The following is a 24,313-nucleotide window of genomic DNA, read 5'->3' as shown; positions in this document are numbered from 1 at the left end:
AATTTGAAGTCAGACACTCTGACTTTAAGTCTTCTATCTTACCCTCTGAGCTATACTAACCTCTTTCATGGAGCCTTTCCCTTCCTCCAGCTTTGAGTGACCAGTGCCCTTTCTACCAGTCCCTTTTCTTCTACCACTTTACCTGTCCCTTTCCTATATTTGATGAGTTCTACTTTTAATTGAAGTTATTTATGTACTTATCTGCCCTCTTTTATTCCTGGAAGGCAGAATCCATTGTCTAATCCATGTTTGGATCCCCCTTGCTCATTGGAGTTTTTTAAAACTTTATTTTGTAAAAAAACTCCAACATACTGAAAAGTTGCAAGAAAAATACAGCTCTCATATTCTCTTCACCTAGGTTCAACAATTTTTCCATATTTATTTGCTTTCTCTCTGTGGCACACTTATGATTAACTTTCTTATTTGAATAATATGGAAGGAAATTGGTGGCATCATAACCTGTCATTTATGTTCTCAGAATAAGGACATTTTCTTTTTTTTTTTTTTTTTAATATATTTTATTGATTTTTTATAGAGAGGAAGAGAGAGGGATAGAGAGTTAGAAACATCGATGAGAGAGAAACATCGATCAGCTGCCTCCTGCACACCCCCTACTGGGGATGTGCCCACAACCAAGGTACATGCCCTTGACTGGAATCGAACCCGGGACCCTTGAGTCCGCAGGCCGATGCTCTATCCACTGAGCCAAACCGGTTTCGGCAGGACATTTTCTTAAGTGAGTGCATTACAGTGATCAATTAAGAAAATTTAACATGGATCAAATACTGTTATCTCATATGCCATCTGTATATAAGTTTTCCTAGTATTCCACTACTGTCCCTTCATAGCATTTTTCTAATCCAGGATCATGTGTTATATTTACTTGTCATGTCTCTCTAGTCTCCTTTTATCTGGAGACACTTCTTTGTCTTTTAGGGCACTAATACTTTTAGAGTGGAGACCAGTTGTAGAATATCCCATGATTTAGATTGGTCTGGTGCTTCCTCTTGAATAGGATCGCATTACAAATTTTCAGGCAGCAATACTTCATAAGCAAAGTATGGTGGTGGTCACAGATTTCTCCAATGTATGTGGTGATTTAATAAACTGAAATATATTGCCATCTAATTTTGAAGGGCCTTAAAGAGCGTTGGACCAACGATTGAACTTATAATTTTTGTTGTTGTTGTTAATCCTCACCCAAGGATATTTTTCCATTGATATTTTAGAAAGAGTGAAAGGGAGGGGGAGAGACAGAGAGAAACATCGATGTGAAAGAGACACATCGATTGGTTGCCTCCCACATGCACCCCAACCAGGATTGAGCCTGTAACTGAGGTACATGCCACTGACTGGAATCAGATCCCGATCCTTCAGTCTGAGGACCAATGCTCTGTCCACTGAGCCAAACCAGCTAGGGCTAACCTGTGATTCTTTGAGCTGCCTAAGGCTGTTGGCATAGAGGGGAAACGTGAGGTAGAGGTGGTAAGGGCGGAGGAGGAATAAACAGGAGGGAACCTGGCATCTCTTTCATCCAGAGCATCTCTGCTTTAATTACTTGGATATGTTTCTTTGGTAAAAGAGATTCTGCTGCTAAAAGAAACAAAAACAAAAATGTTACTACACTAGTCCAGTGACCTCATGTTTCAGATGAGATTCCGAGAGCTGTGCAGACTTCCCAAGGTGGCACAGCTGGTTTGTTGTAGGGCCATGATAGAGTGCTGGTCTCTTGAATCCCAGGCTATGGCTTTTTGCTTTATCTTGCTGCTTATCTTTTATTGGATCAAGGACTCCTCTGAGAATCTGAGCAAATCTGTTGGGACCTTTTCTCTTTAAAAACTGTATACAGTAAATTTTGCATTCAATTTAGGGAGTCTCAGAAGTCCCTAAAGCAAACCCATGGACCCTGCTTTCTACTGTCATAATTTTGCTTGAACTGTGTTTGTCAACTTTACCATTTTCCTTTTGTGGGTGTTTTGTGGTTTGAAACACTTGATGCCTTGTTCATTCTAAGCTTTTTCCTTCATTGGATTATGGTGATTTGCCAGTGGGTAAGGGAACACTTTGCTCAGTGTCATCCTGCCTGCATGTTGAAGATAGTCTCTCTTGGCAGGCTGCAAGATGAACAACGTTAATGTGGTATATACACCGTGGTCTAACCTGAAGAAAACAGCTGACATGGACGTGGGACAGATAGGCTTTCACAGGCAGAAGGATGTAAGTGTTCTGCACCACTGAGGGAGGCGGAGTCCCGCCACTGAGTGGGGTATCATCTTTTCTGTCTAACATCTTTGTTGTTGAGGGCTCAGCATGATGTATGTTTTTTAAAGAAAATTAAGCTGGGTGACTGAGCCCCTGGAAAGCCTCTCCCCTATTCTTGGGGGGAAATCATATAATAAAGATTCAATATTTTTCCCCTGTCTCCCTTCAAAGGTGAAAATTGTGACAGTGGAGAAGAAAGTAAATGAGATCTTGAACCGATTAGAAAAGACCAAAACGGAGCGGTTCCCAGACCTAGCAGCAGAGAAGGAATGCAGAGACCGGGAGGAAAGGAATGAGAAAAAAGCCCAAATTCAGGATATGAAAAGGAGAGAAAAGGAAGAGATGAAGAAGAAGAGGGAAATGGATGAACTTAGGTATGTTGGAGCTATAGTATTGGTATTGACCTTGAAGATTCTTCACTGTCATTTTAATCAGGATGATACCCTGGGGGGAAGGGGGGAATGATATGCTGGTGGAGGAAGTGATATAAAACAAGCTCAGAGCTTTAAATGAATTAGAAAAAGACATTTATACTGTGTTGGTCAAGTGAATTACCCTTTTATAAGGGCAGGATATGAGAGTGTATGAAATAAAATAGCTAATTTCATTTTTGAATAAACCATAATAAGTTATCCTCAAGGTTTGGTTTGTAAACATCTTCAGGGGGGAAAAAAGATGCTGTATTAAGTGTTTAACATTGACTAGCTATGATATTTGAATAGAGTTGTCTTAGCTCTAAAGGCCAGTGCTAGTAACTCTTAAAAGTTGTTTTTAATACCTTTTTTGTACATTTTATGTGTTTTACATTTTGAAAGTTCAAAGTAATTAATGTAGTGAGGTCTGCTCCAAAACACTGCATTTTTTTCTTTTTTATTGAATTTATGGGGTAACATTGGTTAATAAAATTATATAGGTTTCAGTTGTACAGTTGTATAATACATCATCTGTATATTATATTGTGTGTTCACAACTTCAAGTCAAGTCTATTGCCATTACCATTTACCCTCCCCATACCCTCTTCTACTTCCCCCAGCCCCCTTTCTCTCTAGTAATCACCCTACTGTTGTCTGTATCTTTAATTTCTTTTTCAAAACACTACATTTTTTTTAATGTGTTTTTTTATTGAACTTGAGAGAGAGAGAAACATGGATCGGTTGCCTCCTCTACAAACTCTGACCGGGGATCTAACCCACAACCTGGGTAATTGCCTTGATTGGAATCGAACTGACAACCTTGTGGTGCATGGGACAACGCTCCAACCAACTGAACCACATTGGCCAGGGCATCAAAACACTACATTTTTAAATAATAAATAGTAGTTAAAAATATAATTTGGATCCTGAAATTCTAGTGTATAAGGCTATAAGAATACTTAACTGTATTAATTTTCTATTGCTATTATAACAGATTACCACAAATTTAGTGGTTTAAAACAGCCTGTATCTATTATTTTATTGTTCTGTATGTTAGAAGTTTGATGTGGTTCTTACTGGGCTAAAATCCAGGTGTCGCCTGGGCTATGTTCCTTTCTGGGGCTCTAGGAGAGAATCTGTTTTATTTTCCAGCTGTTAGAGCCACCCACATTTCTTGGCTTGTGATCCCTTCTTCCATCTTCAAAGTTAGTAACATTGCATCTCTGACCTTCTTCCATAGCCATAGTCCCCTCTTTGATCAAGCTTCTTTGCTTTCAAGTTCCAATGTGGTGACATTGGGCGCATCCAGATAATCTATGGTAATCTCCCATCTAAGATCATTAACTTTATCACATCTGCAGAATAGTCCCTTTTACCATATGAAGTAACATATTTATGGGTTCTAGGGATTAGCATGTGAACATCTTGGAGTAGGATTGTTATTCTGTCTACCATACTAAATCTATATAGATGTATAGCAAGAAAATTAATTCTGTGACTAATTCCTAGATTTTCCCAGTTATTCATAGATATCATGTGTTAAGTGTACCAAAAAGGGGAAAAAAATATAAAGGTATTGATGTGTTATTCTCTTGGGTTATAAAATGAGCTGTCTTGCCATGTCCCAGTTTCTTTGGAATACTTAGGTTATTAGAAAGATTGTTGGGTCAGAATTCGGTATAATGACCAAGTACTGGAACTTATTAGTTATCCGTATACATACATGTTCCTGTTGGGGATTCTGCTAAAACAAAATGAGGAGCTTCATAGAATTCCCAAGTGTTATCCTGGGTTATATTTGCTAACATGAATAAGACTAGTGCTAGATTTAAACATTTGATATTACCTAGAATTGCAAGTCTGCTTTCTGTTAGGAGTGGAAGAAAAATGATCAATTCATCAGTGTGGTAAAATATGTGGAATTTTGAGTGATTGTGGGATTTACTAGTAGAGTAGTTTATTCGTTTTTTGGTTTGTTTGTTTTTAAATATTTTTATTGGTTTCAGAGAGGAAGGGAGACGGGGAGAGAGATAGAAACATCAGTAATGAGAGAGAATCATTGATCGGCTGCCTCCTGCATGCCCCCTACTGGGTTATTGAGCCCGAAGCCTGGGCATGTGCTCTGACATGGAATCGAACTGAGACCTGGTTCATAGGTTGATGCTCAACCACTGAGCCACTCCCAGCAGGGCCTTACTGCTTTTATTTTAATAAATTACTCTGGGCCTCAGAAAACCAAAAATAGTTGGTGTGTTCATTTCTGAGAAATATGTGCCACAAAAACGACTTCCATATGCTGCAGAAGGTAGAAGAATGTGAGGCAGTGACATATCAAAGGTTCGCTTGGCATGTGCAGAGCTGCTGTTTGCATGCTGTATTCTGCAGCTTTTGTGAAATTCCAGCAACAAATTCTAAGTTTTTTATGTTTTATAATTTGTTTTTATACATTTGTAGTGCTGGCATCACTTTAATTTCTGCCTTTTGATTCTTCAACCTAAGAGATCAAATGCTTTGTCTATAAAATTTTCTCATTTTAAAGTCTTTCTCTTGGCTTTCTGACAATGAAAATACCATTGAATTTTACCAACCGGGTGATTCTTTTATTTGGACCATCTGTTAAGGAATGTCAAGTTGCTGTGATTGCTTAAGAAATTGACATTTGAATCTTCAGGGGATTCCACAGATAAAATCAAGAAAATATTATTATCCCAGGCAGTATCCCCAGTGTTTCCACATGGTTTCAGTGAAAAAGTACTTAGCCCAAAATCCAGAAGAGCTACATTCCAACTTCTTTCCAATCTTAAAACCATTATTTAGACTCTGGACTCCATTCTAACTTTATGAACAAGGGCAAAAGAAGGCAGGAAACTTTTAATTTCTACTGCGGGGGGCGGGGGAGAAGTGGATGGAAGTTCTTTGAGCTCTAGTCGGGATCATATCCATCAGCTCTCTGCTCAGAATGAATGGAGCAAAACAAAGAGCAAAGAAGGTGCTGCCTTCCTTCTCCGATGAAAAGAACAGTAGCCCCTGGAGCTCCATTTTGTTCTTGGTAATAAGCGCTTTACTCCTTGTCCTCAGTGTGCAGGTAGGATACTGATCGGTCATGTAAACAGATCTACATAAAGGTCATCGTTTTTTAGGTAGTTTTTAGAAATATTTGGGTTGTTGGGAGGGTGCCAAAGTGTGAAGGCTAGAGAGTAGAAGTATATTAACACATTCTATTAATCATTTTATTCATTTAAACAATAATGAAAATTTCCCCTTAGACTTCACATATTCTTACTTATCCATTCTGTTCGTTAGCTCTATAGACAGTATTTTTTAAATTTTTATATGTTTTTTGAAAATATATTTTTATTGATTTCAGAGAGGAAGGGAGAGGAAGAGATAGAAACATCAATGATGAGAGAGAATCATAGATCGGCTGCTTCTTGCATGCTCCCTACTGGGGGGTCGAACCCACAACCTGGGCATTTGCCCTGACCAGAAATTGAACCATAGGTCAATTTCGTTCATAGGTCAATGCTCAACCACTGACCACACCGGCCGGGCTAGACATTATTTTTTTAGCTCACACTTGCCCTCAGCCTAAGATCTAGGAGTTTTAGTTTAGAGAATCTTTGTACAGGGTTAGGTATAAGGAGGAAGCCACATATTGATTTCCTTTTCATACCTGCTATGCTGGAAGCCATACATAAAGAGAAAGTAGCAGAAGAGACTCAACATAGGTTTTGACAGGATTTGGAGCCTTGGAAGTGATCTTGCCTGGGGCATTAGAGAAGCAGAATGTCTTTCTCTCAGTCTACATTTGGTTTTAGAGAGGAGCATTTGGAGAAGTCATCTAGGCCAGCGGTCGCCAACCGGTAGTCACAGACCACTGGTGGTCTGTGAGGTCCGAAAGGTTGGCAACCGCTGTTCTAGGCTGGTACCTGTGAGTCTGCCATAGACACAGTCACTACTACTACTTCTTCTTCTTCTTCTTCTTCTTCTTCTTCTTCTTCTTCTTCTTCTTCTTTCTTCTTTCTTCTTTCTTCTTTCTTCTTTCTTCTTTCTTCTTCTTGTGATTATTTTATTATTTACTCATATCATAAATTGACAGTTCAGGATCAAATCACTCGAAGTGTGGTAAGAATATCACTGGTACCACAAGAGATGAGTTTAGATAGTATGTCCGTGAACATGTTTTAACAGTTATGTAATTATTTCAAATGAGTATTAGAAAAACCACATCAAACTTGTGATTAAGGATGTTATTGCTTAGAGCTAGGCAAAGTATGGAAAAGGAGTGGATATAAAGTCAATGTAAAGATAAATACTAATCTTACCTTAGTACAGATGCAGCATCTGAACTTAAAGAGCTGGGGTGGGAAGCCTTTTTTCTTCCAAGGGCCATTTGGGTATTTATAACATCATTCGCAGGCCTTACAAAATTATCAGCTTAAAAATTAGCTTGCCATATTTGGTCAAACATTTAATTAACTCACCCCTAATGCCTTAGCAGGGCTCAGGCCTTATATGGCCTGGGGGCTGGATGTTCCCCACCCCTGTTGCAGAAGATACTGCCATTTATTGACGTGCTAGGAAAGAGTGACCACGGCTCCCTTTAGTCTATCATAGGAATATTGTTTCATCTGAGTAGTTGAATTTGTGATGTAAACAGAAGTTTGGAGAATCCTTTTTGAGAAATTAAAACGTTTATTCGGATAATGACTTGCAAACCAGAGAACATATCCCTAGGTATGCACTGAAAATACTCTCTAAAATCGGGGGGCTGCAGTAAAAATAGGGCCAGATTTTTGAAGGCAGAAGCTACAAGGAGCTGATGATTAAAGAGATGGTTTGCTAGGGGACACAAGACCACAAACTTACATCCTTTGTTTTCTGAGTGGTGTGGGCAACTGGACTTTTTAACGGTCAGCTTGACTCAGTGGTGAAAATGACAGGTAACATGATCAAGTGTTTCTCAACGTGCTAGTTTCAGCCCAGGCATGTTGAACAAAAGGGTTTTTTCGGTCACACAGTTACAGTATAGGGAGTGGGGTTTTTTATTGACAATAACGAAGAGTATGATTTATCAAACAGTACAGTTGGCATAGGGGACTGTTGGTTCTGCAGGTAGTGTAGGAGCCCAGAAGGACAAAGTTATGCTTTGTAAGCAGCTTCAAAGCTCAAGCTGCAAAAATCGAAATATTGGGCCACAAGTTATGATATTAAAGTTTTTGTAAGTCCTCAGTGGTCACATCCAGTGATATAATCCAGTGAAAGCTTACCTGTTCTATTTTAATTTTGTATTCTCTTATTTGGCTTTTGTGGCAAACGTTTATTAACATCAGAATCAAGCTCACCATGTGGATGTTGAAATAAACAAGAGTCAGGGTATTGTAGTTATTAGAGGATAAGTGAGTAACAGATCAGAAAAGACAAAGGGTATATGGCTACCTGAGATAGGGATATTTAAAGTGGCTGTCTGGGAGATCAGAATTGGAACCTAAGGCTCAGGTGATTAAAGTCAGAAGTGCAAGACCCAGTAAAATGGCAAGTCACACAGGTACACGTATCATCAGTTTGAACATTGATGTGAACTTGATTTGGAGGCAAAAGTTACTTCAGCAAGGAGGCTAATGTGTGAAATGTGAAAGGTTATAGTTGATAAATGGCAAAGCAGGAGTTCAAACTCAAGCCTGTAATTCTGAAGTCCATACTGTGACTGTACCATGCTGCCTATAAGGCAAGGATGAGCAAGTTGGCAAGGCCAGAGTCAAGGTTGTACCGAGGGAAATTAAAAAGAATTAAAAGCTTTGTTAAGTCTAAAATTTCATGTTGTAATTGATATTGTAATATTCTTGGGATATTAGTAGGAAGTAGACTTGTAAGGATGATGAGTTTAGTGGCAACGCGTAGGAAGAGTAATGGTGAGATCATTGGTTAAAAGGATGATATAATCTAATGTGGAATTGACTGCTGTAATTGTACCTCCTTTTCTCTCTGACACACTACTACTGCTGCCTTCTATAAATAATGCTCTGTGCCATAGCTCTTCGTTTTAATAAGCTCTTTCAGAGAAGCACTTACATGCATCCTTGTATCCCCTTATATGTGACCCAGTGCTTTGCATATACAGTGGGTGATTAGTCAGTATATTATAGATGAGTAAGTAACTGAGATTAGCTTCCCTTATGCAATGACTCTTGAGCTAAGATCAAAACTGTTTGCTGGTTAAAGGGAGTGGGGGTAGAGGTGGGATGGAAAGAGAGCTCTTAGTAGAGGGAACCATGTATGCAAAGACCCGGTGTGGGAGGGAGCAAGGCAAAACACAGTGCTAAAAGTAGGCACATATGTCTGGAGCATCTGGCATGAGTGATCACTGGGTCAGGGTGCCAGTCCATGCGGGGCCTCATTGACCATGTTTGTCTTCATCCTGAGAGTTTTGTAAGGTCATTAAGCAAGAGGTAGTGTGATAGTTTTGTGTTTTGGAAAGGGAACCCAGGTGGGTGTGGCTAGGCCACTTAGGACGCTATTTCAGTTGTTCATGTGACAGACAGTGGTACCTTGGACTGTGGTGATGATGTGGAGGTGGAGAGAGGTGGACCAATGACAAGAAATTTTGTAGATAAAATGGCAGGATTTGAATGAAGATAGATTGAATTTAGGGGAGAGACAGGGGAAAAGAATGACTCCTGGGTTTCTGGTTTGTGGAATGGAATATGGGTAGCAATGCAGTTCTTTGAGGTAGGGGATACTGGAAAAGAGCTCAACCTTTTCTTTTTGTTGTTTTGCTTTGTTAATCTTCACCCAATGATATTTTTTCTTTTTTTTTTTCTTTTTTTTTTTTTTTTGAGAGAGTAGGAGGGAGGGAGGGAGAGAGAAGGAGAGAGAGAAACATCAGTGTGAGAGAGACACATTGATTGGTTGCCCCCGCACATACCCCAACCGGGGCTGGGGATTGAACCTGCAACCAGCTCCAGGAATCAAACCCGAGGCCCTTAGGTGCATGGGCTGACATTCTAACCACTGACCCACACCAGCCAGGGCACCAATAATTTTTTATAGTGGGGAAGACCATGAGTTGGATATGGATATATGAAACATATCTGCCCTTGGCTATAGGTGAATTTCCTCACTTGTATAATGCCACCTTCCACACAGTTATTGAGTAGGAGTGAGTGCTTCATAAACTATGAAAGTGCTATGTACATCTTATTGTTTGTAGATATTTATCCTTTTTATGTTGTAGTCTCCTTGAGGGCAGGGATTGTATTTTTGTTTGTTTTCGAAAGACCCTCAGCAGTGCTAGATACATGTAATATTCGGTAATTCTTGCCAGCTGGGTAACCTTATTTTAAATGTGTTTTTTCTTCTAGGAGCTATTCATCACTAATGAAAGTTGAGAATATGTCTTCAAATCAGGTATGCTCAAGTTATTTGCTCTAATGTTGTGCCTTGAAGTAATTCAGTAAGAGTTATTAATAATTGAGTTACTGGCCAATATTGACTCACATGTTGCACAACTATAGAACACTCAGGTGGATTCTATTAGGCATTGCCTCTCCTTCCTTGTGGACTTCCTCATGGGTTTGTTTTTGAGTAGGTCACCTTGTGTCATTCCTTGTCTGTTGTGAAGTGTGGGTCTGTTAGTACTTACAGGGCTTTCTCATTCATTTCCCTGTCCTGCTTGCAAGCATGCAAGAGTGCCATTATTTATTAGTGTCCTATATGAACGTGACTGTACATTCTATATTATAATTGAGAAAAAAATTATCACCTTTGATTAAAAAATAAAACGCAAGTATTAATTCTAAGACCTTATCTGTAGTCTAAGTGACTACATTGATTGTTTTCATGTTCCTTAAGACCTGAATTAAAGAGAAATGGTAGTCTATCTTATCGTACTGAAAGGATCTTCTAGCATTAGCACCTAGTTATTTACTGACATATTATTGTTCACGAGTACTATCTTCCCCAGAGTTTATTTTGAAATGTCTGGGGGTAGCACAATTGAGCTATTATTAAATTGTCTTTGCCCAAAATAAAACTGAGTGAATATGTTTGCTATATTGAATGTTTACAAATATGTGCTTTAGATTTGTGTTTCTAATACACTAGGCATGATTTCATGTGGCTATTTAAGTTGATTAAAATTTAATTTGATTTAAAAACTCAGATTCTTTTTTTAAAAAAATATATTTCTTTATTGATTTCAGAGAGAAAGGGAGAAGGAGAGAGAGATAGAAACATCAATGATGAGAGAGAATCATTGATTGGCTGCCTCCTGCACACCCCCCACTGGGGATCAAGCCTGCAACCCAGGCATGTGCCCTTGGCCAGAATCGAACCTGGGACCCTTCAGTCTGCAGGCTGACGCTCTATCCACTGAGCCAAGCCAGCTAGGGCTAAAAACTCAGATTCTTAGTCATATTGACCACATGTGGCCAGGGACTACCATATTAGTGCAGAAATAGAACATTTCCATCATCACAGAAAATACTGTTAAACAGCACTGCTTTAATACTTGAAAGTTATTAACAGAATTGAAGGTCCCTCAAAGATCATCTAGTCAAGCCCTCCCTGACTGGTTTGTCTCAGTGGATAGAGCGTCGGCCTGTAGACTGAAAGATCCCAGGTTCGATTCTGGTGAAGGGCATGTACCTTGGTTGCAGGCACATCCCCAGTGGGAGGTGTGCAGGAGGCAGCTGATCCGTGTTTCTCTCTCATCGATGTTTCTAATTCTCTATTCCTCCCCCTTCCTCTCTGTAAAAAATCAATAAAATATATGTATTTAAAAAAAAAGATCATCTAGTCAAACGCCATATTTAGTGCATGAATTGAAATTGTTAATAGGATTTTACATCTTGTTCATATCTATACAATATATCCTTCTAGATGTAATAGGAATATCTTTATTCCTAGAAGAACTAAATTTATGAGGCTTCTTTATGAGTCAGAGATTTATCTTTAAAATTTATTCCTGAACGATTCCAGAGTAGCATTATATAAGTAAATAGAGCCTTGAATTTGAAGTTTAGAGACGTAAACTGTCATTTACTAATTGAAAAAGCCTAATAAGGTTATTTAACCTCTTTGAGGGTGTATCCATCAGCAATAAAAAGGAGACATATTACCTCATGGGGCTGTTCAAAAATTTATACTAGGGCATATATGCAAGTTCTTCCTTGACTTAGTCACTCTGTAAATATGAATGGTCATTATTATTTCTTACTCATATAGTCCTTCGTTGCTGTTTTCCCACAAAGTGTCAGTATCAAAAGATGAGTGCGAGTGCCCCACGTTGGGCTGCCAGTTTCGAGTGTACCCCCCACGTCCCGCGTACGGTTCAAGGTTCAGGTTCAGGGTTTGGGCTGTGGAGGAGGCCGCACACAAATGAAAGAGACTAAACAAGAAAATACTAATTTGGGAATTGGGGGCCAGGCGGAAGCCCAAGGGAGGACTCAGCTTTGGTCTGGCCTTTCGATCCCTTTTATTCAGGTTTGGGATCCACCCATAGCCCTTAGGCAGGCAATTTCCAGTAACAGGCAAACTATCTTATCAGTAAGGATTTACATAAGACTGAAAGGTGGAAGTTGCTTCAGCTACCTTTATCTCTACTAAACAGTGGGTGTATGGCTCTGACCCTTGCCAGAGCCTCAAGGTTGACCAGCCTTCCGAGTTCCCTGTCCACACCTCTGCTAGTGAAGGCAATGGGCAGCTTCCAACAGATGAGAAATATTTAATCCCTTCTGGAAACTGTTGTTAGATTTCTTGAAACTGTTAAAGTAGTTTAACAGTTCAACGGAAGTCTTTAACATTCCCCAAATCTCATGTCTTTGTTGTGGTGGTAGTTGCTTATTGAAGATTTCTCTTATTCAGGGGCTACTTTCCAGCAGAAATCTGGCACTTATATTATGATTTTAGGAATTTTCATTCCCATCATTATGGATTTTTAAAGTTTGGATGTTATGGAATTATGAAGTAAACATACACAAATGAATGTACATGTATATACAAATAGCATCTGATTATCAACAGATGTTAAAATTTCTAGGATTAGCCCTGGCCGGTTTGGCTCGGTGGATGGAGCGTCAGCCTGCGGACTGAAGGGTCCCAGGTTCGATTCTGATTAGGGTCATGTACCTTGGTTGCGGGCTCATCCCCAGTGGGGAGTGTGTAGGAGGCAGCTGATCGATGTTTCTCTGTCATTAATGTTTCTAACTCTCTATCCCTCTTCCTCTCCATTCCTCTCTGTAAAAAAATCAATAAAATATAGTTTTTAAAAAATCTAAAACAAAGTTCTAGGATTAGGACATCAGATTTGTAGACCAAAGGATTACTAATCCTGCTTTTCCTCTCCCTCTGTTATTGTTGCCCCTGTCCCTGAGCTCCAGGTTTGAATCACATTCACGTTTCCCAGGAGGTTTTGTGTGGTTTTGATCATTTCTTGCAGTGGAAGGACTCTTACAGCCTTTCTTGTACTTCAAAAGACTAAGCTTTAATCCTCCTGTGATCATCTTCTGTTAAGGAGATACAGACCTTTTATGGTCCATTTTGGCAACATGATCAGTCAGTTTTCAGTTAAAGGCTGTTATGTAATATAATTTTTAATTTAGTTTATACAAGTGGGAAAAATATTAGTCTTCAACTCTTAAGTTGGTTTCACTTTTGAGTTTGTGCTCTCCTATTTAAATTGGTTCTCTTCAATCTATAATTTCTTTCTAGCCATTCTAAGTTTGGTATCAGGAACCATAACAATTACTTTTAACATTTTATGTGCTCATCATCTTATAAGTGGATAACAGGAGACGTGTTTTGCTATATTGAAAAACATATTGACTCTTAAAGGGAGTCTAAAATATAAATATTATTCTAATAAAGGTTTGGAGTTCAGATATATATTTAAAAGTTACTCTAATCCTAAAATAGTTTCTCAGACACATGGGAACTCTTTGCAAATGTAACTCACAGCCTTTATGGGGAATGATGCATTTTCATTGTCACCAACCTAAATTATCTTGGTGAGTTTTTCTTTCCTTTTTAATAATTCTTTATTGTTTAAAGTATTACATATGTTCTATTTTCTCCTCTATTGACCCCCTCCAGTCCATCCCCCTGCCCCAGGCCTTCACCACCGTATTGTCTGTGTCCATGGATTATGCATATATGCTTACAAGGTCTTTGGTTAATTATCTCCCAACCACCCGCCTTTCCTTTGAGATTCCACACTCTGTTTCATGCTTCCAGGTCTCTGGATCCACTCCATTCATCAGTTTATTTTGTTAATTAGAGTCCACATATGAGTGAGATTATGTGATAACTTCTCTTTCTCTGACAGACTTATTTCACTTAGCATGATACTCTCCAGGTCCCTCCGTGCTGTCTCAAAGGGTAAAAGATTCTCCTTTTTTACCGCTGCATAGTATTCCATGGTGTAAATGTACCACAGCTTTTTTATCCACTCATCTACTGATAGGTACTTGGGCTGTTTCCAGATCTTAGCTATTGTAAATTGTGCTGCGATGATGAACATAGGGGTCATACATTCTTTCTGATTGGTGTTTTGGGTTTCTTAGGATATATTCCTAGAAGTGGAATCACTGGGTCAAATGGCAGTTCCATATTTAATTTTTTGAGGAAACTCCATATTGTTTTCCATAATATTGCACCAGTCTGCATTCCCACCAGCAGTGTACTATGGTTCCCTTTTCTCCACATCCTCACTAGTACTTGTCATTTGTTGACTTGTTGCTGGTAGCCATTCTGACAGGTGTGAGATGTTACCTCTAATTTGCATCTCTGATGATCAGTGACTTTGAGGATTTTTTCATATGTCTCTAAGCCATCTGTATGTCCACTTTGGAAAAGTATCTATTGAGGTCAAGCATGTCAAACTCGCAGCTGGCGGGCCGCATGCCTTATTTAAATAAACGTGGGTTGCAAGTTTGACATGCTTGATTTAGATCCTTTGCCCATTTTTTAATTGGATTGTTTGTCTTCCTTCTGTTAAGCTGTATGAGTTCCTTATATATTTTGGATATTATTGGTGAGTTTTTCATTCTCGGTGTTTGCAATCTAAAACTCACCTTAAGAGATATAGGATGACTCGTTCAACCTCTCTAATGCTGTTACTCAGTTTAGGACTCTAGGGCAGTCACAGTTCTAGAGTTTACATACAAGACAGGCATTAGTGTGCTCTTTGTACAATTATTATTTAAGGCATTTAAACTATGGCCTCAGTTTATTTTGCTAATTGAAGAGAAGCTCACAGAAAACTACTGAGTGAAACTGGAAGTTACACCAGACTTCACAGAAACCTTTGTTTTTGTTTTTTAAAATATATTTTATTGATTTTTTTTACATAGAGGAAGGGAGAGGGATAGAGAGTTAGAAACATCGATGAGAGAGAAACATCGATCAGCTGCCTCCTGCACACCTCCTACCGGTGATGTGCCCGCAACCAAGGTACATGCCCTTGACCAAAATCGAACCTGGAACCCCTCAGTCAGCAGGCTGACGCTCTATCCACTGAGCCAAACCAGTCAGGGCGAAACCCTTGTTTTTTTCCCTGTATCTCATATTTGCCCACCCACCTCAAATAAGAGCTGTTAAGGAGAAAACCATGTATCACTTTAAACCTAAGTCTTTCTCTAACAGCTAAGGTATCATACGGTGAGAACATGAGAGAAGCTGAAACAAGTGACATTTTCATGCCAATGTACCAGAACTTACACTACTAGTGAATGTTGGCCCTCCGAGCTGTTTATTTTTTTTGTTTTTATTGATTTTTAGATAGAGAGGAAGGGAGAGGGAGAAAGAGATAGAAACATTGGCTGCCTCCTGCACACCCCCTTACTGGGGATAGAGCCCATGATCCAGGCATGTGCCCTGATGGGAATCAAACCTGGGACCTCTTGGTCCATGGGACAGCGCTCAATCCACTGAGCCACACCAACTGGCCAGAGCAGTTTCTTAGTGTATGCAGTATCTCAGAAAGGGTCTGGGCTCTATTTTTGTTTTTCAAGACTTATTTGTAAGCCACACAATCAAATCAGTCCCTTTATCTACCATCATGTATGTTTTTTTTATCAAAAACTTGTCAAGCCAGCTAACTTTGAAAGCCTATGGCTTCCTAATAACTTTAATAACTTCCTAATAACTTTTCCTAGTTAAAACAAATCAAACCCACCTGCAAGCCACAAATAATGTGACAACCTTGAAGCTCAAAATAGTGAAATTTAGGCCAAAAGTATTTTTGCATTTCATCAGCATCGTTGGCATAAGAATGTTGAGGCAATATTTGATCTCATATTATTTGGCATATTTGTTGAAGGAGCAATTGCATTTTTCTGTTACATCCTATACTCAGTTGGTTGGGCCTTATTTCATAGTTTGGGTATAATTGGTCACCTGTCGTGTAATCCAGGCCATGTAATGACACCTTAGAGAATATAACTGCTAACAGTCTATTCTAAACAATTTAAGATAGAGAACTGATGAGTGAGTTTAATTATTTTACTTTTTTCTTTTTGAACTCTACAGTTAGGCATAAGGAGGCTTGTTACTTAAGAATTAATTGTAAATTTTATAAATCGAGTTACATATTTTTGAAGACTTTTTTGTTTCACTTTTTTGTTTCCTACAGGACGGCAATGATTCAGATGAATTCATGTGAATGGAGAGATGGACCTTTTAAAGATGTGAATTTAGGGACAACTGCAGATGTTTTGATGTCATCCATGTTCTGAGTTATGAAAAACAAACAACCTCAGTCTATACAAATATCAACTTGGGAGGGTTTTTTTAAAGGTGTTCCTTTTTTTGCTGACAGAAAAGGATCAGATATGTATATGTGTGTGTGTATATATATATATCAGATATAGTTGGACTTGAAGACGGCATATAACTTTAGGAAAGTGAAAATATTTGTGCGCGAACATTGTCTTGGTAGCTCACGAAAGTTGGCTGCCCTTTTTCTTGGAATAGACTTTAGAACGAACTACTCTGAAAAGTATTTCTGGTACTGTGGTTGATCCCTGAAAACAGATGTCTTGAAAAGCTTTTTATATTCTTAAAATAGCTTCACTTCTATTAAGGAGAATGTATTGGTGAGCAATATATAGGAAATGTTCCTCTCACCCTGGATTTCCCGATTAGAAAAAGATGATAGTGAGTTTTGAAGATGATAGTGATATTTTCATTCATGTTCCATTGTGTTGTCTAAGTCAGTTAGCAGAGTTGTCCTCAGCAGTCAGCTTGCCCTAGCTTCCACACTCTACATCCTTATTGTCGGAGTGAGGGCCTCCTTCTAGGCACCATCAGACTTAAAGAAATAGTTGGTGTTAATCCAGGTTGGCCTTGTGTGGCAGTTTTCACCAAGTAACCCAGGCCACAGAGATTACAGCTTCCAGGCCCTGGACTCAAGTCTCAGCACTGAGGGGAGAAATCGAAGGAGGGCTCTAGGAATCGATGTAGGTTTTGTCTTGGAATACAGCATAAAGCAAAAGTCCACGTTGTAATTATGTTTTTAAAAAGAATTAAGCATTTCACTAGCCAGCCAAGTAATTTGTTTATTTACCCTGAAATAATATTTATTTTGAGTTGTAACCCAGAGTTCAGATTTCTCCATTGTAGACTCAGTAATTTATTATGTAACAGGACTACTCATTCAAACCATCTGCTTTCCAGTGTGATTCTGAATAGAAGATATATTTTTATTGAAGTGTGTAAGAGAACCCCTGCAGAAAGAAACAAAAGAACAAAGCCTGCAGGCCAGGAGGCATACAAATCCACGTTTTAACCACACCCAGAACCGTATGTGCAGCAATCTTACTCTTGTTCTAGCTCAGCAGCAGTGACCTCCAACAGATCTATCTGTAATAGCACCTTGGGACTGTGGCTAAAACCAGAAGACTTCACTGTTTCTATTTATCTCACGTTGGGGTATGGGGTTGAACTGGAAAACTCCCTGAGGCATAAGTTGGCCAAATTTTGAGACAGAGTATGGGAGACTATTCCAGAAATTAATTGTGTGTGTGTGTGTGTGTGTCTGTCTAATGATATTCAGCCTGGAGTTCTGTGATTTAAATATACGTATAATAATAAAGAATATTTTTTTTTAATTTGGAAAGACTGTTAGAATTTGCTTGTTATCCCTATCCTCAAGTTGGTTTTGAGGGTCTCTGGCTATAAAAACAAAACAAAAAAGTCATCTATCATAGGTTCAATCTGGCTAGTTCTACAAGTGTATCTTCTCTGTCACTGATAGATGCATCTCTCCCCAGAGGCCCACTGGGTCAAAGTGGATGACCTTTCCCAGGCACACTGTTGATTGGATGTAGGTCAAGCACGTCAAACTCATGGCCCGAGGGCTGCATGCCTTATTTATTTGGCTCATGTTGGCCTTAGGTTTGACATGCGGGTGTAGGTACCTGGAGTGGTACCTGTGCTGTCCTGCCTGGCTACTGGAGGCACTTGTTTAACATTGCTGCAACCTTGAAAAGGGGTGGATTTTGCCTCCGGCGTCACCTGTGTCACCTCAACTTTCTACTGCTTCTGAAGGACTCCTCTGTACCCCACATTACAGCATATGTAGATAGAGCTTTTGGAAACTATATGTATTTTTGCTGTAGTTTAAGAGACTCAAGGGTCCAAATTTTAAATGTCCCATAACTCTCAGCTTTTAAATGTCAGGGGCCTCTCTTCTGAATTCTCCAAGTTGATTCGAAGCTCAAGCCTTTTCAGCTGCTCTGTGCTGACTTCCTCCGGCCGCTGCCTCTGCCTGTGTGCTGGGGAGTTTTCCCCTCGGGTCTCTTGGTCCCAGAGAAAGCAAGGATCTTTTCTTTTCTTTCGAGAACATTGGTTCAGTGTCCACAGGTCAGACTCTTGGCACTGAAGTCATTTCATTTCTTGCCGCTGGCATGTTTCCTAAACTTCCTATCGGAAAATTCCCAATCAGTGGTGTTTTATGAGCTGTGCCCGTGATCAGATTTGTACATCCTGAGGATTTCTCTTTCCAACTGTCTCCAGTTTCTGTACTCTGTTAGATCTGCATGCAGGTGAGGTTCACTTTGTCATTTATTTCACAAACTGCTCTGTTATATTCCTGTAGCTTTAGAATTCGTTTCTTATACGCCTTTGTGGATCTAGATCACAGTCTTTGGGCAAGAGAGCTTTGTCACTGTGCTTGGGAAGTTTACCAACATGGAAGGTTTGTACATTAGCAGGCGGCCATAGGCTGTAGTTGAACCCTTGCAATATCTTTTGTTATATTATTTTAACTTCTTAAAGCATGGGTTTGGTGAGGTTTTTTGTTTGTTTGTTTGTTTTTACTGTTTAGTGCCAATGGTTTTCCCCACTCAGGAAGGAAGGGGGGCCACGCATACAGCAAGATTAGAAAGGGAGAGTTCAGCTGTGGCCTCCAGTTTAAAAACAGAGCGCTTCCTCCCGCTGTCCCATCTGTCCAAGAGGGGACGCCCGTTTGCCAGGCTGGAACAGGTTATGGGAAAAACTGAGCAGGATGGAGACATGAGCACTTGTCCAGTCTTCCTGAGCTGTGATATTGAAGCCTTCTCTTTCTCTGTTTGATTTGAAGCACGTGTGCACTGTGTGTGTAACAAGTCCCATACTCAGAATGATCATAGAAGAATGCGCGCATGACCTTTTGATTTTAAAGTAGATTGTGAAACAATCAAACTGTAAGTGTAAAATTCAAAACTTAAAGTCCAAGCTAAATGTCAGTCTTGGCCCAGCGAGTATGTGACGACCCAGAAGTGAGGACAGCACAGCTGGCACCAACAGGCTCACATTCCAGCGTCGCCAAGTGGGAGCTCTTCTCTGCCGGACACACGTGGGCCTCGCCTGGAGCAAGAGACTTGATGTGCATTGTGTCATTTCACAGATGAGGTGGTGCCAACTGCCTGTTTACCATGTCCTGGATGAATGATATGTAAAATGTAATAAAATATAATAAAAGCTTATAGTTTGAGTAGAACCAAGTGTGTGTGTATGTGTGTGGGTTTTCACTTTTCGCCTTTCTCCTCCAAGACTCAGTCTCAGGGATGTGCAAGTAGGGAGAAGGAGGTTCTTGGCTGCCTGACATGATACCTTCAAACTGGGCTTTGCTTCTTTGAAGGAGAAGATCCAATTAGAGTAAAGCGAAGATTGCCCAAGGGTTCCAGGAAGAGAACCATGGAATCTGGAGTGCAAGGGTCAGGATTTGAAGTTTACAATTTGATATCCTCCCCCCACCCCCGGGGTTCTGCCTGAGGTCTTGACCAGGGTGAGGCTGCCAACGTGAAGACTTGTTGGAATGGTACCATTGATGAAGGTAGTGGCTCCAGACCTGTGTTCTGTTTATACATTCACCCCTTCTGTGGTAGTGCTTACTCTAACGTCACTCAGAGAGGTATTGTGGTAGAGGGAGCCACAGAAACATTCTCTCAGCTGTAAAGGCATATTTGAATTCTTAAATATTTATTAGTTGGCATTTAGATTATATTTCTCACTAATCAGGGCAATCAATACCTGCATCCTTTTGGTTTTAATGGCCTTAGCTAGAATTCTGGGATTTAAGGTTTTTTAGTAAATTATTCTACACTAGAGGCCCAGTGCACGACATTTGTCCAGTGCACGACATTTGTGCACTGGGGTGAGGTGGTCCCTCAACCCAGCCTGTGCCCTTTCAGTCCAGGAGCCCTCAGGGGATGTCTGACTGATGGCTTAGGCCCGCTCCCTACCTAAGCAGGCAGTCAGACATCCTTTGCACTGCCGCCACTGCACTCACCAGCTGTCAGCTCGGTTTCTGACTGAGCAGCACTCGCCCTGTGGGAGCGCACTGACCACCAGGGTACAGCTCCTGTGTTGAGCATCTGCCCCCTGGTGGTCAGTGCATGTCATAGCGAACGGTTCCTCTGTTTGGTCAATTTGCATATTACCCTTTTATTATATAGGATGGAGAATATAGGTTGAAACCAGACTTTTCATATAAAAAATGTAGAGATGCATAAGTATACTTATTGGACTCAGGAGTATACTGAAAATACAAATACCTATCAAATGCCATGTATTAACTAACTGTGGTTTATCATTAGAATGTATGCAACTCTTTTTTTGTCTCATTTGTTTGCTTCATTTGTCTTTATGATTTCATGGTGGTAGCAGTTACTGGAGGAACTCGAAGCTTTCTACCGTAGTGGTGGTGCCTATAGTTCGGCACTATAGCCAAATGAAATAAGAAACAAGTCTCTCTGGGGGAAAAAAAAATCAATGGAAAAAATATCCTCGGTCGGGTGAGGACTGACAAAAAAAGAAAGAAAAGAAACAGGTCTCTGCCCTCAGCTGTTGGCATGCACTGATTGGCGCTGACTTGGCATTTTCTGCCTTTGTGGACAGCCAAGGAATGGAGGCCAAGGGAAATGAATGCTCACCCTAGAAGCCTGTGTAGCTTTTGCTAGTTTCCAAACCTGGTGAGTGGGTGTCAATATTTAAGGCTGAAAAAAAGAAGGAATTCTCTCAAGTCAGTATTGTTTTTCATTCCCACATCAACCCCGTCCTGTAACCACGCAGTAAAAATATAAGACGAATGGCCTGACATTTCACATCCTGCCTGGATGAGGCCTGAGCGGCCTGCGCTCCGGCTGGTGTTTTGGTTTCTGCCTCAGCAGTTTGCCTTGCGTAGAGAAGACTAACATTTGCTTATCGTCTCTGGGACATGCTTTGGAGAAAAGGATCTTTCAGGTGTTACAGGCCGTTCTGTTGGTCTTGAACAGTTTTCACTCTGGTCAAATTCAGGGTCAACAGGTCATAATTACAGACTGAAAAAGGTAGAGAAAAATATTAGGGGCAGTGCCCTTTTACCTAGCTCAGCCTTGCCAGAATTCTCTTCAGCTGTGAAGTCCTTCATTATAACATATGCCTCCAAAACTTAAATTTAAAAAAATATATTTTTATTGATTTCAGAGGAAGGGAGAGGGAGAGAGAGAGAGAAACATCAATGATGACAATCATTGATGACTGCCCCTGCACGTCCCCAACTGGGGATCAAGCTCACAACCCAGGCATGTGCCCTGACCAGGAATCGAACCATGACCTGTTTCATAAGTCAACGCTCAACCACTGAGCCACCCCAGCCGGGCCTGAAATTTTTGTTTCATGGTTAGTGTACTCAGAATCAGTGAGGCTTATATAACTTCTTTCAAAATTAGAATTGCTCTAAGTGTCTTTAGAAAGGGTTGGAAGGTCTGAAATAGAGCTTAAATTAGGTTACAGAAAAAGCTTTACTGGTGCCGATGGTTAGAAGGCGTTCCCCTTTTCAACAAGAAGGCAGAAGGTGGTCCGTCCATGTTTCTGCCCCTCACGCCCAAAGGGAAGCCCCTCCCACTTGGTCCCTCTTCTGCTGGTGGAAAGCAGTATGCTGCCACATCTAAAACAGCTATGGAGCCCAGCCATGCTGGCTCAGTGGCTGAGCATTGACCTATGAACCAGGAGGTCACGGTACGATTTCTGGTCAGGGCACATGCCCAGGTTACACAGTCTCGATCCCCAGTGTGGGTTGTGCAGGAGGCAGCCGGTCAATGATTCTCATCAATGTTTTCTATCTCTCTATTCCTCTCCCTTCCTCTCTGAGGTCAATAAAAATATATTTAATAGCCGAGACCGGTTTGGCTCAGTGGATAGAGCGTCGGCCTGCGGACTCCAGGGTCCCAGGTTCGATTCCGGTCAAGGGCATGTACCTTGGTTGCGGACACATCCCCAGTAGGGGGTGTGCAAGAGGCAGCTGATCGATGTTTCTCTCTCATCGATGTTTCTAGCTCTCTATCCCTCTCTCTTCCTCTCTGTAAAAAATCAATAAAATATATTTTTAAAAAAAGTAAATATTTAAAATATATATATATATATTTAATAAAGTCTTTTTCAACGAAGAAGGGTGATGAGTGTTCACAGCTTCTCTTCGTGGAGGCAACCACTATTACTAGTTGTTTGTTTGATTAAAGACAGTAGTTCTAGATCTGGACTCAGTGAGCCTGGGGGTTCTTGCCTGCTTCGTGGCCTGGCTGTACCAGTGACTCAGCTAAGGAATGAGGGGAGAGGTGCTCCTCTCTGCCTTTGCATCCTGGGGCATTTAACGCAAGAGAAAATGCCCAGCCACTTCCCAGACAGCATACCTGGCTGCTGGGGCTTAGGGAGAGGTGATGAGTTCAGAAACAGAGAGGAACAAGAGGGTTAGGAGTGCCGTGGTGTCCCCACCTACTAAACAGCCTCTGCTTGTGCACCAAGTCACAGGACAGGTTGTCTCCGAATAAGCTCCTGTGTTCCAGTTAAAAGCTGGCTTCAGTGGAGAATGATCCAGGGACAGGAAGAATGCCACTTGCTTTCATCTGTTTGTGCTCCAGGGTGGGGCTGGAGGTGTTGGGAACAGGACTGGCCTCGGGCAACTGGAGATGCCACCGCCCCAACTTCCCTTTGATTCTCTCTCCCACCCCCAGTCTGCTCCCTTAGCTACCCAGTGTCCTGGTACATCTTCTTACCGTGTGAGAAGGATGGGAGAAAAGATCTAGTGTGGGTGAGGATGTGCACAGTAGGAGGAAGCAAAGGTAGCCATCCACCTTTTCCAGCCCAAGATTTTACCTTTAGAAGTGTGGATTTTAGAATGCAACTCAGCTGCTTTTCTCTCTGACGTAGACAAGTCAGTTGTCCCCTCCAGGCTTCCTTGTGCCCACTGGAAAACGTAGAATAGGGCTAGATCAGTGGTCGGCAAACTCATTAGTCAACAGAGCCAAATATCAACAGTACAACGATTGAAATTTCTTTTGAGAGCCAAATTTTTTAAACTTAAACTTCTTCTAGTGCCACTTCTTCAAAATAGACTCGCCCAGGCCGTGGTATTTTGTGGAAGAGCCACACTCAAGGGGCCAAAGAGCCGCATGTGGCTTGTGAGCCGCAGTTTGCCGACCACTGGAGCTTTTAATATGTACAAGGCAGTTATCATTTTAAAATGGAACTGCTCCTGAATTGAGAAGTGATCAGAAAGTCACAGAATCTGGTCTATTCATCCAAGATGCCATCAACGGGTTGGGAAGAGAAATGTTTTTATCTCTCTCTCCCTCTCCCTTCCTCTCTGAAATCAGTAAAACTTATATATATATATACATATATACACATATATATTGTTGTTTTTTTAAGTCCCAGTCTAATTTAAATCACACTTGCAATCACAAATATAATTCAACACATCAACCCACCTTCTGGTTCAGATCTGATTCTTCACTCTGCCTCTTCCAACGCAGGCCCCATCCCCACTCCCCACCCCCTTCCCCAGCAGTCAGCTTCTCCCAAAGTGGGCAGGGGCTAGAAAGGTAGATTTAAGGAAGGTTACCGCTTAATCCTCCACATGGGCCAAGGGTAGGGTCTTTTGTGACAGGCACCATCGTGATCTGGTTATTGGTGTATCTTGCAACTAGAACATGGATGTACTCAACTTACCACTCTCAGCTTTGAGACTTCTGATATCCAGTAGCAAATTACATTAGAAATCTGATTTTTAAGTCAAATTTCCCAATTTGTGTGTTAGCTCAAAAGTATTTAACATTGCTGGACCAAACCAGGTCTGCCTGTGGGCTGTCCATTGCCCATGAGCTATCTGTTTGAGAGCT

At 40.7% G+C, this 24,313-nt stretch overlaps 1 protein-coding gene across 5 annotated transcripts in view; it reads left to right on the top strand.

Annotated features, from left to right (window-relative positions):
• CCDC25 (coiled-coil domain containing 25) overlaps positions 1-19,653 on the top strand; it is a 48,056-nt gene extending 28,403 nt beyond the window's left edge. For 4 of the 5 annotated variants that reach the window (XM_008150843.3, XM_054717602.1, XM_054717600.1 and 1 more), the window contains 4 exons: positions 2,114-2,217; positions 2,434-2,636; positions 10,037-10,082; positions 16,306-19,653. In XM_008150843.3, coding sequence (XP_008149065.2) covers positions 2,114-2,217; positions 2,434-2,636; positions 10,037-10,082; positions 16,306-16,335 — 383 coding nt within the window. In that variant the 3' untranslated portion in view covers positions 16,336-19,653. The remainder of the gene's footprint in view (positions 1-2,113; positions 2,218-2,433; positions 2,637-10,036; positions 10,083-16,305) is intronic. The other variant, XM_054717601.1, reaches the window with a different exon arrangement.
• Positions 19,654-24,313: the final 4,660 nt, after the last annotated feature.

Source organism: Eptesicus fuscus, chromosome 6, assembly GCF_027574615.1.
Source record: "Eptesicus fuscus isolate TK198812 chromosome 6, DD_ASM_mEF_20220401, whole genome shotgun sequence".
Lineage (NCBI taxonomy): Eukaryota > Metazoa > Chordata > Mammalia > Chiroptera > Vespertilionidae > Eptesicus > Eptesicus fuscus.
This window is presented reverse-complemented; position numbering and strand designations above follow the sequence as displayed.